This window comes from Anoplophora glabripennis, unplaced genomic scaffold (assembly GCF_000390285.2).
Source record: "Anoplophora glabripennis isolate ALB-LARVAE unplaced genomic scaffold, Agla_2.0 scaffold64, whole genome shotgun sequence".
NCBI classification, from domain to species: Eukaryota; Metazoa; Arthropoda; class Insecta; order Coleoptera; family Cerambycidae; genus Anoplophora; species Anoplophora glabripennis.
The window spans coordinates 1,431,671-1,449,090 of NW_019416216.1; the positions used below are offsets into that span (position 1 = coordinate 1,431,671).

The 17,420-nt window shown below is 32.5% G+C and overlaps 1 protein-coding gene across 1 annotated transcript in view; it reads right to left on the bottom strand.

The window, feature by feature from the left end:
* LOC111693166 overlaps positions 1 to 17,420 on the bottom strand; it is a 139,470-nt gene that overhangs the window by 40,641 nt on the left and 81,409 nt on the right. Inside the window, exon 3 of the mRNA XM_023457359.1 lies at positions 8,782 to 8,946. Within this exon, the coding sequence (XP_023313127.1) occupies positions 8,782 to 8,946 (165 nt within the window). The remainder of the gene's footprint in view (positions 1 to 8,781; positions 8,947 to 17,420) is intronic.

Below are 17,420 nucleotides of genomic sequence, written 5' to 3' on the forward strand. Positions count from 1 at the left end.
GTTTTACAAGTAACAAATGACATTGTGAAAGCCACTGATAATAGTGAATTAACTGCTGTAGTTTTATTGGATTATAGCTAGGCATTTGACAGAATTAGTCATCGTCTACTTCTTTCAGTATTGCATTATATTGGCTTTGGCAATGAACCACTTTCTTTGATTGAGAATTATCTTACAAATAGAACACAAGGCCTGATGTACAATATTCAACGTTCTACTTATCAAATGGTAAACTGTGGTGTTCCTCAGGGATCCATTTTAGGTCCTTTGTTCTTTACGATTAGTACTTCTTAATTTCTAAGTGTTATATCTTATTGTAAATCACACTTTCATGCTGACGATACTCAGTTGTATTATTCTTTTGCAGAATCTGACATACAATTAGCTAATCAAAGAATTACGGATGACTTAAATTCCCTTTTAAATGTTTCTAACAAATTTTGCCTCTATATTAATCCTTCTAAATCAAACTTATGTTATTTGAGCCACATTCTGCTAGAGCGCGACTTAAAAAATAGTGTAAATGTTAAATTATGCGGTGATCAATTGCAATCAACAGAAATTGCTAAAAATCGTTAAAATTCACCGAACAAGTAAATATGATCATTAAATCTTTTGGTAACTTTAAATTAATATTTGCAAACAGACAAAGTAAAGGGAATAGAATTGCCTTGTATGATGCATTCGTATTGTTCCATTTAAGGAAATATGACAAGATACGTTTATAAAAAATACAAAATTCGTGTGTAAGATATGTAAGTAATGTTAGAAGGCGTGAGCATCTTTCACCTAAAATTGAGGAAATTGGCTGGTTGAAAATTGAACAGAGACAGTTACCTACTCCATAGCTGTTGCCTATTTCATAAAATTATATGTTTTAAGACTCCACCATATCTTTACGATAAAATTACTTACAGAACAGATATTCACAATTTGAATATAAGATTTAAGAATACGTTATCTGTAACAACTCGTGTAACATATTTATTTCAGAGTTGCTTTAAAACCTGTAAATTACCAATATTTAAGTCAAAGATTAAACACAATATGTTATCCCATAGATGTTTTTTAATATTATAATATACAGTGTGTCCCAGAAGTAACGCAAAAAATTCGTAATTTATTTTGTGTTGCGTTTTCACAAAAACGCTAAAACACGTCAATTAGTAAATAGGAATTGTCATTTTGTCACCTTTTTTGCGCTATGTTTCATAAACCTATGCATATAAGCATAAATTGATAGTCTTTTTGAAGGGAAATACGTCGATATAGGGTTTGTCCTACTTTACTTTGACAAGAGCGAAAAAAAATCCAATGACTGTAATGGACATGGTTTAAAATAGCAACAAAAGTAGGTATCACAAACTGATGCGAGAACAGTGCCACAGCAAAAAATGGAAATTTGTGGATATTTTGTGTTTTGGTCGATTGTAGGTACGTATTTATGTATTGATATGTTGGCGTTTTCGGCGATACGACGACGTGTGTGGATTTTCAGTGAGAGCTAAACATAACATTTTGCCTATCATTTTCTATCACTGTTATTGGCCTTCCAGATCTAGACAGATCTCTAACATGGCCAGCGTTTTCAAATTTGCGTACTAATCTGCATACTGTAGACGCAGGTATTGGTTGTTCTGGATACTTGACATTGAATAATTGACACACTTCATCATAACTACGGATCCTATCCCCGTATCCAACCATAATTAGGATTTCAGGTCTTTATTTCTCTTTTAAACACAACCACTACTATAATACCTACTTTTATTGTTATGTAATTCATTTTTGTACCAATGGCATCACTTCTAGCCTTTATAATTGTTTTTCAAATTGTAATTTTGTGCATTTATCTTAAATAATATGTTTGCTTTAATTTATTTCTTAGATTTAGAAAAAATTTATCATAAATATTATTTTGGTTAAGTGGAAGAGCAGGTTTAACGTGAACTCTGCCATTCTGCAATTTATTATTACTTGTATTTTTTCTTTTTGTTTGTAATCTAGCGAATATTGTATGTAATTGCAAATAAAATCATTTATTATTATTAATGCTATGATTTTTTTGCGTTTTTTGCAGAATCTGTTCGAGGATACAACTAATAGACTTTAGACTCGAATTTTTTTTCGCTATTCTTGGTGTTTTTTCTATATTATTTTTTCTATATTATTTTGCGAATAACTAATTAATTAATTTATCGATCAAAACCGGTTTGGGCTTATTCGATCCGTATTAAAAATTCCAACAAATTTTGTATGAAACAGTTTTTTTCTAAAATGGTTAGTTTTTTTTATAAATAAAAAACACTGTTTTTGCGAACTTTGAGCACCATTTTGAAAATAAAGCCCAAAAATTCAGGTGGGGTAAAGTAGTTCATTGAATTCTACAGAATTTTTCCTAATTTTTACATATTTTCAATTACTGAACTATTTTTTGGCATCTAAAAAAGTAATTTGATTGGACTAATTGGGTCAATTCAAAGGCATAGACCACTTTCTTTGCCGGGGTAATTGTAATTCGACAGGTATACTTTTTTGGAATTACATACAAAGATCATCTACTTCACTATTTTAAATTCCGTAAGAACCACCTCGTACTTCAAATATCTACCGCTTGTGATACAATTCCTGATAAAACCCACTTGTTCCTCTACGTTTGAAACGCAACCCATAAACATCATTATTCGACCTTTTATCTGCTACCCAACGATCTAGCTCGCCCATTCATCTCCAGCCCCTCGCATTTCTCCCCTGTCGGCTGAAATTCAGATCGGACGAGCATCCTCCGCGGTCGCAATAAGACCACGGCGACGGCGTCTGCATAGCGCCAGCCCCGACTTGGGAATCAGTCCCATCTCGCCTCGGCCACCCCGTGCGGCAGATTAACCGGTGTCACACACCGGCTAACGAGAGTAGCGCTCACACGGAGACGCCCAGCAGAAGGCCACCCACCGGGCTACCGGGGCGCGGAGCGAGGTGGGTTAGTCGGGGTGGTTGTGCGGAAGGATCGCGTTCAATTCGCGTACACTGAAAGAAAATTTAGGTTGCTAGATGGATGAGATATAACCTATCATTTCCCATACTCTTTTGCATTCGATTAATCCTACATTCCGTATTATTTAGAACACACACAAAGGACAAGATTATAATGTACCAACGTAGTTTTATTCACGGAAGATCTACATTAACCGATTTGTTCTGTTGTCTGTTTTTTCTTAAATAATCACCGGTCAACAAAAAAAAAAGTTATGTGAACTTTACATGCGGCATATGATTTCCTGTGTATTTTTGTCTCCTGAGCACGAATCCATAGTCTGTTTTGCTCCATCGCCCTTTGGTTTTCCGTAAATCACTGAATACCTTCAGAAAATCGCTAAAAATCTTCAGTAAAATGGAGAAATTTAGGAAGTGACGAGATCTTAACACGTGACACATGTTTGTCGACGTAATTTTACTTCCTGAACACGAATCCATAGTCTGTTTTGCTCCATCACCCTTCGTTTACTATGTCATAAAGTGACATCTTTCTAGAAGTATTAGTGTACCGAATTTCAATAAGATGAAATAAATAAAAATAGTTAACCTAACGCTGTTAACAAATACAACGATTTCACGAGAGGGAAAATTAGGTCTTTATCTTTAGGACAAAAATATAGAAGCTATAGAATGTCATAGTCCTGTTAATTCAATTATTTCGTTTACTATATCATAAAGTGACATCTATCTAGAACTATTAGTGCACCGAATTTCAATAAGATCTAATAAAAAAATAGTTAATCCAAAGCTGTTACAAATACAACACAATTTCAAGTCTTAATTCAATTACATTGTTTACTGTGCCATAAAGTGACATCTTTCTAGTTGTATTAGTGCACCGAATTTCAATAAGATCTAATTTAAAAAAATAGTTAATCCAAAGCTATTACAAATACAATAATTTCACAAGAGAGAAAATTAGATCTTCTTTAGGACAAAAAATGAAGCTATAGAATGTCATAGTCCTGTCCTGTTAATTCAATTATTTCGTTCACTGTCATAAAGTGAAATATTTCTTAAAGTGTTAGTGTACAGAATTTCAATAAATTCTTAGAAGACGTTTCAAAATTATTTAAAAAATGTTCTGTTAACTTTGATACTCTCGAAAGGCTAAATGGAGCAACCTGGGAAAGGGCAAAGTAAGCAGTTATATCTGCTTATTTTGCTCGCAGCAAGCTGGTAGCTCGGTGTGCACGGAATGTTGATACACCCTGTATATGCCACTTGATGCTATAGTCTGTTTGGAAATGAAAGAGAGTAATAAAACTCCGAGATAAGAACCGGCCATGGGCGTGGTAATATTTCGTTTCAGGTAATTATCGGGTAACACTAATGCTAACAAAAATGACAGGAATTGGAAAATCGACTATCTACAGACTTTTAAAGGAAACAAAAAATGAACAAGATACTGTAAATCCCCCAAAATCATCTACAGGGAGGTCAAAAGTCGTTATAGATGATTTCTTCAAAAATGTCATTCGCAGAAAAGTACACTCATTTTATTTTAAAAAAGAAATACCAACGCTAAACAAAATTTTAAGTGAACTTTCAGAGGACAACGATTTGCCAAAAATCAGTAGAAGCAAATTATGGGCCGTCTTACGAGAGTTGAATTTTTGCTGGGAAAAGCAGAACAGGAAGTCAGTTCTTATCGATAAAGATGAAATTATTTGTTGGCGAAGATCCTACTTAAGATCAATTAGAAAATTCCGTGACGAAGGGAGGAATATTTATTATCTAGACGAAACTTGGGTCAACGAGGGATATACTGTAACAAAAGTATGGCAAGATAAAAATGTAAAAAGTTTTCGACAAGCATTTTTGGATGGACTTTCAACAGGGTTCAAGGCACCTTCAGGTAAAGGGCGAAGATTAATAGTGACACATATAGGTAGTGCCAGTGGTTTTGTAGATGGCGGTTTACTTTTATTTGAATCTAAAAATACAGGTGACTATCACGAAGACATGAACGCAGATGTTTTCGAAGAGTATTTTACACAGATGTTGGATCTTATTCCTCCGGGGTCTGTAATTGTCATGGATAATGCCAGTTACCATTCACGGCAGACCGAGCGGACGCCTACGACTGCTTGGAGGAAAGCCGATATAATTCAATGGTTATCCGGAAAAAACATTTCTTTTGAAACAAATATGGTGAAAAAGGAACTTTTGACACTTGTCAATCTTAATAAAGATCAGAAAAAATATGTTATCGATGAAATGGCAACAAATCGCCAAATAACGGTACTACGGTTACCACCTTATCACTGTGAACTTAACCCAATCGAATTAGTCTGGGCGCAGGTAAAAGGAGATGTAGCGCGAAATAATACGACGTTTAAATTAAGTGACGTGAAAATTTTGTTAAAAAATTCCTTGGAACGAGTAACTGCAGATAACTGGCAAAGATGTATACATCATGTACAAAAAGAAGAGGAGAAAATGTGGGAACTCGATAATTTAATTGACGTTACTGTGGAACCTATCGTTATCAATCTAGGAGACGAAGATAATTCATCAGAATATTCAGAGGATGAATTTTAATATACCTACTTTTTTATTTTCTTTATTGTACATTTATACAACACTACATTTACTCACCATAATTTGAATTTTCAAAATACATATATTTTTGTGTGGAATAAAAGTCTATTCATTAAATTTAAATAAATATTTTTATAATAATATTGAATAATTTTATTTGAATTACTAAAAACCCTCTTAACCCGGTTATGATGCTCAAAGTAGCCCCATGTTTTGAAATGCTGTTTTTATATTGTTTACTTATAAGAGAAATGGACCGAGAAATTGAAGCGGCATAGACAAAGACGGATGGTCGGGGATTAAATTTTAGCTACCTGCTACAATTTAGTACAGTCCGATCACACAAAGTTTTTTTAAAAGTACACCTCATCTATACGGAAAATACATAATATAAAAATATTGAATACAATAAGCACCAGTACTACATTTATTTACGATTTGCATACATAATAAGCTTTTATTACTCTCTTTCATTTCTAAACAGACTATAAGAAGAACAAACGTGAATGACTTAAAAAATAATTTTACGGGTTTCATTACAGTATATAAATTGGCCGTAATTAAACTTTTTACTTCATCTCCAGGACTAAACCCAGACTGAAGCTGTCTCAGCCCTTATCTCTCGCTCACCGTGTTCGGCTTGTCCAAACACTAGCCGTGATGAATGTCGCAGCGATTTCGGAAAGGGAGTCCCTAATTAAGTTGTTATCGAGGGAGTGTCAACGCCTCTGGGCGTCGAGCTTTTTGAAAACGATACGCGTGGTAAACTGCTCCGTCTCAATAGCGGTTTGTTTTCTCGGCAAACTGGGAAAGTTTTGTTCAGGTCGAGGATGTCTTTTAGGCGCCGACGTGTGTTGTTAACTCGGTTGACAAGTTACGGTAAATAAATATTGACAAATATCGGTCTCAATGACGCTGAGGCCTGTTTTTTTTAAGATTTAAGATAAGAAGCCTGCCAATTCTAGTCATCGATAAATTAGTTAAGGAAACAAAGTAATATAAAAAATTATGCAGGTACCTACTAAATTTGACACCACAGCATTGGAAAAAATAGCGTGGAGCGTGGGTCATTAGTGTGAGAAAATAAAATAACTCCCTTGTTATTCATAATACAGAAAAAAGTTTATATACAATTTGTACAGAATCAAAAAACCTAAAGGACAAAATTAATTTAAAACACACAGGGTGATGATTAAAAATGGGACACGCTAAATATAACATTTTTTAAATGGAACACCATGTATATTTTTAATATATATGTATATATATTTCTGAGAAAATTCTATATGTGGCAATATAAACAGTTTAACATTTTAGTGCGGGGTTGCCAAGTTATGTAAAAAATTCTTCGAATTTTGGAGAAAACATGACCTTGAAGAAGTTGTATTTGACAGAGTTATAGGCAAATGTTAGGCAAAGACTCCTATTTTAGCTAATATCGATATTTTACACAGGGCATTTTTTATAATACGATAATTTTAAGGAAGTTCAAACTTGATTTTTTAAAATTTTTCAAATGAAACACCCCGTATTTAATTGTTCTATTTTATTCACATATCAGTCCACTTCAACTTTTATTAAGTATGTTCTACACCTAAAGTTGTTAGTTTTTAAGATATAGCAACATTCCTAGAAAAAACAAAATTTTATTATTTTCGTTGCACGAAATGGCTTTGGAAAAAACTGTCACATTGTGTCAACTTGTCAGTTCGTAATTTATCATTCCATTTTGAGTTAATTTTATTAGTTAATATTTATTTGTGGTATTCTACAAAATAATAAAAATTAAGTTTTTTTCAGAAATATTGCTATATCTTAAAAACTAACAATTTTAACATGTTTAATAAAAGTTGAAGTGGACCGATATGTGAATAAAATAGAACAATAAACTACAGGGTGTTCCATTTAAAAAATTCTAGAAAATCAAGATTAAACTTTCTAAAAATGATCGTATTATAAAAAATGTCCTGTATAAAATATCAGTATTAGCTACTATAAATGCTTTTGTGTAACATTTGCCCATTACTGTCTAATTATTTTGTTCCAAGTGTTAGTAGCTGAAAGTTAATACAACTTCTTCGAGTAGTGTTATTCCAAAATTCGAAGAATTTTCTACATAGCTTGGCAACCCCGCACTGTTTATATTGCCATATATAAAATTTTCTCGAAAATCCATATGTTTAAAAATATACAGAGTGTTCCATTAAAAAAATGTAATATTTGGCGTGTCCCGGTTTTATTCATCACCCTGTATGTACCAAATTAATTTTGTGGTTTAGGTTTCTTGACTCTGTATAACATTTACATAAATTTGTTTTCTGTTTTATGAGTAACAAGGGAGTTATTTTAATTTCTCACACTAATGGCCCACCCTGTATGTAGTATCTACACGCAATTTATTGGTGATAACAAGTTCAATAATTTGTAAGTAAATTCTAGTGACATTTTGATTTAAAGACATAATGCCAACCGTGCTTATGATAAAAATCATTAATCACGATTTAAATTGGTCTTGACACTCTTGAAATTATTTATTAGATAAACTCTAAATTGGTTTATATACTCAGAATAGAGTCAAAAGTCGCTCAATTGATAGTCAGCAGTAACTCGGATTTGAGTAAAACTCACTCATTTCTGATGCAATGTTTCACTCAGTTATACTCATACCAATAGAGTATCACTAAATCGGGTGTGGACAGAAATTGATACATTATTGAGTAAAATTGAGTGAATTTTTTTTACAGTGTACCTATGTTCTTGCGTACATATAATTACACAAAAATTGGACTTTCCTTTAACTTTTATTATTTATTGGAACAATAATAAACAAATGAGACCGAGCTATATATTCATCGAACTAAACTTATTACTGTTTAACACATTTAAAATCATTTTCATATATTTCTTTATGATACGAATTTTATATATGGGGCATTCCATGCCATATCAGTGAGGTCGTGACTCAACCATTTTTAATTTTCCTGATTTTTTTGGTATATTTAGAGTAGCTTTCATGAATGTTTTCAAATTATTTTTGTTTCAACCCCTCAAGAAGTTATGATCATTAGAATATTCAAATATCTGTAACTAGGCAAAAACTAAAAATATCATTTTTTTTTCTTTTGTTCGTTTTGAGATGCAGTTTTATAAGAAAATAATATCCATTTTTAGTTTATTTTTATTTTTAAACCAAAAAAATGCTTTTTGAAAAAGAGTGGCGAACAATTGAACAATTCTTGACCCTTTCTTGGACAACAGCTTTGGCCAGTAAAAAGCCCCATTCTGCTATGACAGTTAAGATGAGGGTCTCTTCTTTCTTCCGAAGAACCATAGGAAACCCATCAGCACATACTGCGTTCACAGCACCTGTAATAATAAAAATATATAATTTTGAAATTTAAAAAAGAAAGAAAATAATAAAATTTGTAAAAAAATGGTTACCTTATTTACGTTGCTATTATTTTACAATTTAATAAATTAATTACACATTAACAAATAAATCTTAAGGAGGTTATAACTTGCATTGAATTCAACACTGAATGCAAAATTGTAAAAAAATGTAAATATCAACATTTTGAAGAAAAGTAAAGCTGATAACTTTTCCAGCTCAAATAGTAAGACATACTACTACCGGACAAAATTGTATATATAGGGTTATATATAAAAAATTGATTTGGTCATGGCTGGTGAAAGACGAAACGTCCTACTGAAAATCTGATTCCATATTCCAATAAAGGGGCAAAACAACCCTAAGAAAGTCACTTTGTATTGTCCTCAAACTCTTTAAATAAACCTTCAAATCTAAAAACTTCGTATTGTCTAAACAATTTCAAAAACTAAGCTATTTTTTTTCTTCCTAAATATCTGTTCATTCACTACATTTTGCGATTTTATCCCAATTTATATAATAATTACCTATTTCTCAGTATACATATATACAAGGTGTTTCTGATTAAAATGTGTTAAAAGGTTTGTTTGTTCGTTGAACAAACTGTAATACACCTCTTCTCTGATGAGATTTCTATCTCATTGGTAAGAAGAAATAGTAGTACTACGCAGATAAATCAGTGGCCCAAGTTATATCCGTCTACACCGTAAGAAAAATTGGACTTATTTTCACTCAATACACTTAATAATATGTATATCAATTTCTGTCCACACCTGATTCAGTGAAATTTTTCTCTATTAATATGAGTACAACTAAATTTTTATGAGTGAATTTATCAGTGTTAGTTCAAATATTATCTAAAATGTGTAAAATTATCAAAATGCCCAACATTGACTGAAAATGTACTCAATAATTTCACTCATAGATTTATTTTTTGCTTTTACTAAGACCGATTTATTTACTGTATACATTAAACATCCTTAGAAATATTTCAGAAAATGTGATATATTTTTTTAATTTCAACATCAGTGTCTCGAAAGAGAAGCAAACTATGACTAAAAGGTATTATGGAACTTCTTGTTTAAAATAATTATTAGGTTTCGACAGACTCCTGAAATCAAAATAAAATGATTCGGATAAATTTTCTTATATTAAATAATATACAGTGTGCTATTTCTTTGGTCTCTTCTACCCCATTAATTACCTAATAGCATTTTCCCGCATTTGCCAATGGATATCTAATATATATTTTTAAAATAAAATTATTTTCCAAAAAAATTTTACTCGCTTTTCGATATTAAAGTATTTCAATTATGAGAGAAAGGGTCTCTTATTGTTCTTTCAAAATTAATAACCGAACACCCTGTATTCCGGTGCATTTAAGTGCGAGGATTTCCCGTTTTTTTCGAAATCCATATCAGATATCAAAATTTCACTAAAGATAAAAAAATCTTTAAAAACCGACGTTGTATTCAAATGTAAATTAAATAGTCATAGGCGTATCAGAGAAAATATTGTCAAATACTGAAAGAAACGAGGAACCTAAAAATAGCAGTAGGTATCTTTTATAATTGTTTCTTACCAATTCAAGAAATATATTACAATTGAATAAACCAAGACGTGCAATCTACCAAATAGGAAGTTTCTTAATGAAACGGTTTTAGAGTCGTATTAAAAAAATGTTGTTTCATGATATCATATTCAGTGGGCTATATCTCAGTAGGTGTTGGCTCTTGTATATAGATACGACGTCCAGCGATATCCCAAATTTTCAGAGACACTCTATACAGTGTGTTTCACTTAAAATCACACCTCCGTATTTAGGATGGCGTTGGCTGATTTCCAAAATTCTCTTTTTTATGAGACAGTACCCTTAAAAATTAAAACATATTTAGGCATTTTTTTAAGAAAGAAATGGATAGCATTTTCGATTTGATCACACCTCATAACTCTAAATACAAAATTTCATTATTATAGCTTTTACAGGGTGTTTACAAAATAGGTGCAAACTTAGAAAAATTTCACTCATTGCAGTGTTTCCTGTATTCACACTGGAAAATATTTTCAAGTTATTTTTCCTTAATTTAATTAACCGAATTCCTTGCAGTTTCATTGATTTCACTCATACAGGGTGCTCACAAGAAGACAACCAAATTATATATTTCTTTTATTATACCAGAAATGAGTTTCACAACAAAATAATATTTAAATATTACCGTTTTCTATTAGTCCACCATCATTTGGTTTGCACTGTTTAATTCGTCTCCTCTTATTTCTAATAAGTCTCCTCAACTGATGTGGTGTTATTTGTCGACATGTAGTAGTAATTATTAATACGTTAATAGGTCGATAATTGTTAACAATAATTCGCATTTGAAAATGTGATATTTGGACTTTTCAGCTCGCGATATATCGATTTAAAAGAAAACATCAAAATCGGACCACTAGAAGCCGAGATAATCAAAATTTTTAAACGCGCCGCTATTTTGAACGCGCGATTTCAATTTCGAGTCGGCCGGAGCAGCCGAGCTCTGGACCCCCACCCCCCCCTCACTACCTCCCATACATTTTTCGTGAATTTCATGCTCGGTCCAATAGTTTTAAGAAACATTTCATATGGGTTGCACAAGGGCGCAAGTTTTGCAAATTCACTCCCGGAAAGTACTCGGAATGGCAAGGTATTTATTTAAAAAAACAACCCTCGAGACCTCGTAGTTACGCCACAAATGCCGGTTAACTTTGATCGACTATAACACTGGAACCAATTAACAAATTGAATATACAGTACGCGCCTAAAGTATGGAATAAATTCAGTAAAAACGAAACAATTTTTTTTTGGGAAAAATCCTCGAAGAGGGCGATTTTTAATTTAAAAAATACATATTTTAGCATAAAAGGCGATTTTCAACCGTCATTTGTTTTCGAGTAATGACGTCATCGGCATTTTTTTTAAATAGCAACCCCTTATTATTTTTTTTAATTCTGAAAGATCGTTTCATTATTGATCCGACAGTATTAAAATGTTGCCATCTTACATAGGAAAGTTTTCGAGTAAATGACGATTGAATGTTAGAAAACGTAAATTTTATTTATTAAAAAAATAACAATTCCTATGTCAAGCAAATACAATTCATTAAGTTTTCTACCTAAATTAAGTGTTCGAACCGACTTCTTGACAATACGCAAGTCTGTGTAGAAATTCTTCTTGCACATTATGAATTATTTCTGGGGTAACTCTGTGTATTTCATCTATAATACAATTTTGGAGTTCTTCTAAATTATGTGGTCTATTAACGTACACTTTGGACTTTAAGTAGCCCTATAAGAAATAGTCCAGGAGTGTAAGATCTGGGTATCTCGTTGGCCATACTATCGATCCACCTTCTAGGAAAGCAATTATTAACGTACACTTTGGACTTTAAGTAGCCCCATAAGAAATAATCCAGGGGTGTAAGATCTGGGTATCTCGTTGGCCATTCTATCGATCCACCTTCTAGGAAAGCAATTGTCCAGAAAATCTCGAACAGGGCGCGCATAGTGCGGAGGTGCACCGTCTTGCTACTATATGGTGTCATTAGGAATATCAGAGTCATTATCGTTAGGAAAAATTACTGCAAGCGCTGGAACAAGGTCATTTTGTAAAAACTCTAATTATCTTTCTCCTGTAAGGGTTCCTTCAAAGAAGAAAGGCCCTACTATTCTGTTGTCAACTATTCCAGCCCACACATTTAATTTCTGTGGGTGTTGGGTCTGCCATTCAATGAGGATTTTCCCGACTCCAATACCTGCAAGTTTGACGGTTCACTGTACCATTGAGACAAAACGTGGCCTCGTCTGAAAAAAGTATTTGCCGGGGTAAATCTCTATTTACTTGACATAAATTCATCATAATTTCACAAAAGTGTAAGCAGCGGTCGGGATCGTTTTCATTGAATTCCTGCACAAGTTGAATTTTGTAGGGATATTTTTTTCCTTCCTCAGGATATGTAGCACTGTGGTCTGACTAATTTCATTGTTTAAAGCAACCAATCGTGAAGTATTATGAGGATTATCTACCATACTTATCAAAATGTTCTGTTTGTGATCTTCACTGACGCTTGGACGTCCAGGGCTTGGAATATCTACAACATTGCCAGTTTCTCTAAATTTAGATTCTATCTTACTGATTGTTGATTGGCTGATACGGCAATCTGGAAGTTTTTCATTAAATAAATCGCAAACTTCCTGCTGCGTTCTAGTCTTCTCCCCGCAACCGATAAGAATTAAAATTTCAATTCTTTGTGTGACAGTTAAATGTGCCATAATACTTTAAATTCAACAATAATTTTTATATCGCTTACAATACTTAGAAAGTCGGTACGACAGTGACACTTTGTAAAGATTTACACCTACGTGATCCATAAAAATCTTCAGGGCATTTCAAAAAACTAAATTTGATAACGTGTTTGCTTTAATTTAATTGATTTGGGTTTTCTAACATTCAATCGTCATTTACTCGAAAACTTTCCTATGTAAGATGGCAACATTTTATTATTGTCTGATCGACAATGAAACGATCTTTCAGAATCAAGAAAAAAATAGGAGGTTGCTATTTAAAAAAATATCGATGACATCATTACTCGAAAACAAATGACGGTTGAAAATCGCCTTTGATGCTAAAATATGTATTTTTTAAATTAAAAATCGACCTGTTCGAGGATTTTTCCCAAAAAAAAAATTTGTTTCGTTTTACTGAATTTATTCCATACTTTAGGCGCGTACTGTATAATGAATTTATAAAATTATTCTATTTGATTATAAGCGCAAAAATTACGCGTATGTTTAAACAATTACCACGGCTCGGCGTATTAACAGATTTCAATTTTTCTGGACACATTTTAAAGTTTGAGTGGCCTTTTTTATGTGATAAAATTTTCAAGTATCTAGATAGAATATCTTAATTTAGGCTCAATTTTTGCAAAAAATTATAGTTTGCAAAATTATTACTCGAAAACTATCGGACCGATTTTAACGAGAATTGGTGTATTTTTTTATAACAAAACGATTTTGTTGGCTAAGTATGAAGATTCTACCTATAATATAAGTACTTTTAAAAAAGTCGCAAAAATATTGTAATTTTTTCATTATTTTTTTTGTTGTTTTTGCTATATTTGCAATAATTATGTTGTATTTTTTATTTGAAAGCAGGTAGATCATGTGTAAAATTTAATTACGAATCTTTTTTTCATCTAAAATGAATAGTTTTTTAACTGTGTTGAAAAAAGAGAAAAAAAATGGAGTATTTTCCAATTTTTTCACTATTTGTTTAATAATAAGTTTAACACACGTTTTGTGCATAGCGCGCGCATAGTAAAATTATGTTTTATTATATCATTTTGGAGCCATTAAAGCAAAAATTAGCGATACTATATAAAACACCAAAACAAATTCCGCCTGACCTGATATTATGTAGCATTGAATTTTGAAAATATCATGTATTCCTTACAGTTTTATTTAAAAAAAAAACACTAGCCATTTACAATAAATACTACTATAATAGAAAGCACTATTGTTATAAATGAATAAAATTAATAGCTCTTTTGCCTTCAAGTTCTGGCGTCTGGTTAAGGGTCCGTCACCCCCATCCACGGCCTTCTTGTCGCTCTTGATTTGTGTGTCGGGTTGCGTTTGAAAAACCGCCATCGCCGTGTGAAATATTAATGCGCCTCTCAAATTCCTCGACTCGATGGCGAGAAGCGATACGGGCGATATCTCTACAGCCATGTTTCTTCCCGATCTGTCCTGTGGAAGGACTACCTTTTGACCTTCTGCGGCCGCCGACGTCCCGCTAGGCCTGTTGCTGGTTCACTGTAGCTTTACGGACCTGCAATAAATATCTTTTAAGAAAATTGTATGATAACATGATAGATTAAAATTTAAGCGAATTTACACTGTAAATAGTTAAATTATTGAGCATACTTTCACACAGCATTTTGATAAGTTTACTCGTTCATGACAATATTTGGACTAAAACTGATTTTAGTTGCACTCCAATATGAATCGATTATATAAGTACTGTAAAAAAAAATCACTCTATTTCACTCAATTTTACTCAGTAACTCGACAGATTGAAATAATCACTCTATTAATTAATATGAGTACAACTAAAATTTTATGTGTGAAACTATTGCAACAGAATTGAGTGAATTTTACTCATATCCGAGTTTCTGCTAACTATCCAAGTGAGTGACTTTTGACTCTATTCTGAGTATGTAAAACCAATTAAGAATTGACTTTATCTCTAATTTTACCCTGTAAGAAATTCGGTCTGAGTGAAATCAATAAAAGTTCGGAGTGAACCATTGAGTGAAATTATTTAGTACATTTTCACTCAATATTGGGCATTTTGATCATTTTACTCATTTGTGATTATATTTAAACAAAAACTGAGCACTTTCACTCAAATATGGGTACTCCTTAAATAAATTCTTCACGTAAACTCATATTTGGTGCACTTGTACTTAAATAAGAGTAAATGTCCTCATTACTGATCCCACCCTATTTCATATCCACAATACATGTGTGACGTCATACAGTAGAAAATACCTTATAACTCAGAAACGGTGCGCTGGATCGGAAAAATAATTTAAAAAATCTCCCCAACACCCCTGGTTCTGATTGTCCGTTTTGCGTTGAATGCAAAAGGTACGAAGTCCGTATGTCGAAAAACAAAAAAGTTGTACGATAACCATAGAATGGGGTGGAGTTGCTCAATAATGAGAACATTTCCTTCGATTTAAGTACAAGTGTACAAAATGGAGAACTTATTTAACGGGTAGCTATATTTGAGTGACGGCACTCAGTTTTAGTTCCAATATTATATCGCACATGAGTAAAATTATCAAAGTGCTTAATATTGAGTGAAAATGTACTCAATCATTTCACTCACATTGCTTTCAATTACACCAGTTTTTTTACTGTGTATTTGAATTGTACATTTGAATTATATTCGGGAAAACTCAACTCTTAATTATTCTTAGACTCATAGTAAAGTAAAAAGTCACTCACTGGGGCGTAACGGAAACTCAAATTTGAGTAAACTTCGTCAATTCTGCTTTAATAATTTCACTCATAAAATTGATATTGCCCTCATATTAACTCTGTGAAAATTTCACTCAATCCGGTGTGAACAGAAATTGATACATCATTGAGCGCCATATGAGCTTACTCAATCTTTTTATAGTGTAAGAATGCTTCATTAATTAATTTTTTATAAGCATATTTCTAAAATACAGAGCAGTATATTCGCAATAAGGTTAAATTTTTCCGTAATAGCAATTCATAATTACTCATATGAGCAAAGGTAAAAACCAAATAATAGTACGAATAATAGTACGTTCTATTTATTGTAAAAAATGGAAAATCGCTAAAATCACTTTTGTTCAAATATAAAAGAAAAATTATGTTTTTTTATTATATCTCTTCGAAATCATAATGCTTCCTTGATTGTCTAAGGAAGAGAAAGTCCACAAAAACTATCTCACATTCTAAATATTTTAATGATTATTGCCTCTTTAGTTCTTCTATACTAAAAAAATAGATTTAATTTCACTCAATTTCACTCAATAATGTATCCATTTCTGTCCACATCCGATTGAGTGAAATTTTCGTTACTCTACTAGTATGAGTAAAACTGATATTTTATAAGTGAAACTATTACAACAGCATTTAAACACAATTTTCACCAGAAAAACCAGAAACTTTTCCAACACTACACGCCATACACCACGGCAAACAAATATTCTGTTTCACTGGCTGGTCATTGGTGTAATTTTTCACGAGATTGTATTATCTCCAGCTCAGACACAACGGTTTGCCATTGTTCATTGTAAACGAATCATTAATTTGGTGACGCCAGGGTCTGGGGAATTTTCGTTACCAGAACCAGTCGTGCAATGTTAGGTAGCCTAAGCTTAGCGGTCTCATGGCTTATAAACATTTAGAAAGGCTCTGTAGAAGATAATGGCCATTTCCTTGTGGTGTTTCTTCGAGAAGGGAAAAATCACAAATTCAAAAGTTTCACAATTATAGCTGATAACTACCCATGCACTTATTGTCATAAATATATTAACCTCTAATTTGTAAATACAGGGTGTTAAAAAAGAGAGAGATATTTAAGGAGGTAATAGTATGAACCAAAATAAGCAGAAAGGTATCAATAAACATGGGTCCGCAAAGCAACGGTTGCGGAGATATGGAATGTTTTATGTTTTTTAGCCCCTTTTTTTATTTTGCAAAAACGTTGTGTATTTTCTTATAATAGCTGGTTGATATTTAGTGAAATAAACAGTACGTATTTGACAGTTGTTCTCAGTGCACAAGTTTTCTTTCGCTATGACTGGTTACTCTAACGCAGAATTAACAGACATGCATTTCATGTATGGTCGTGCTAATGGGAACGCCACCGAAGCGC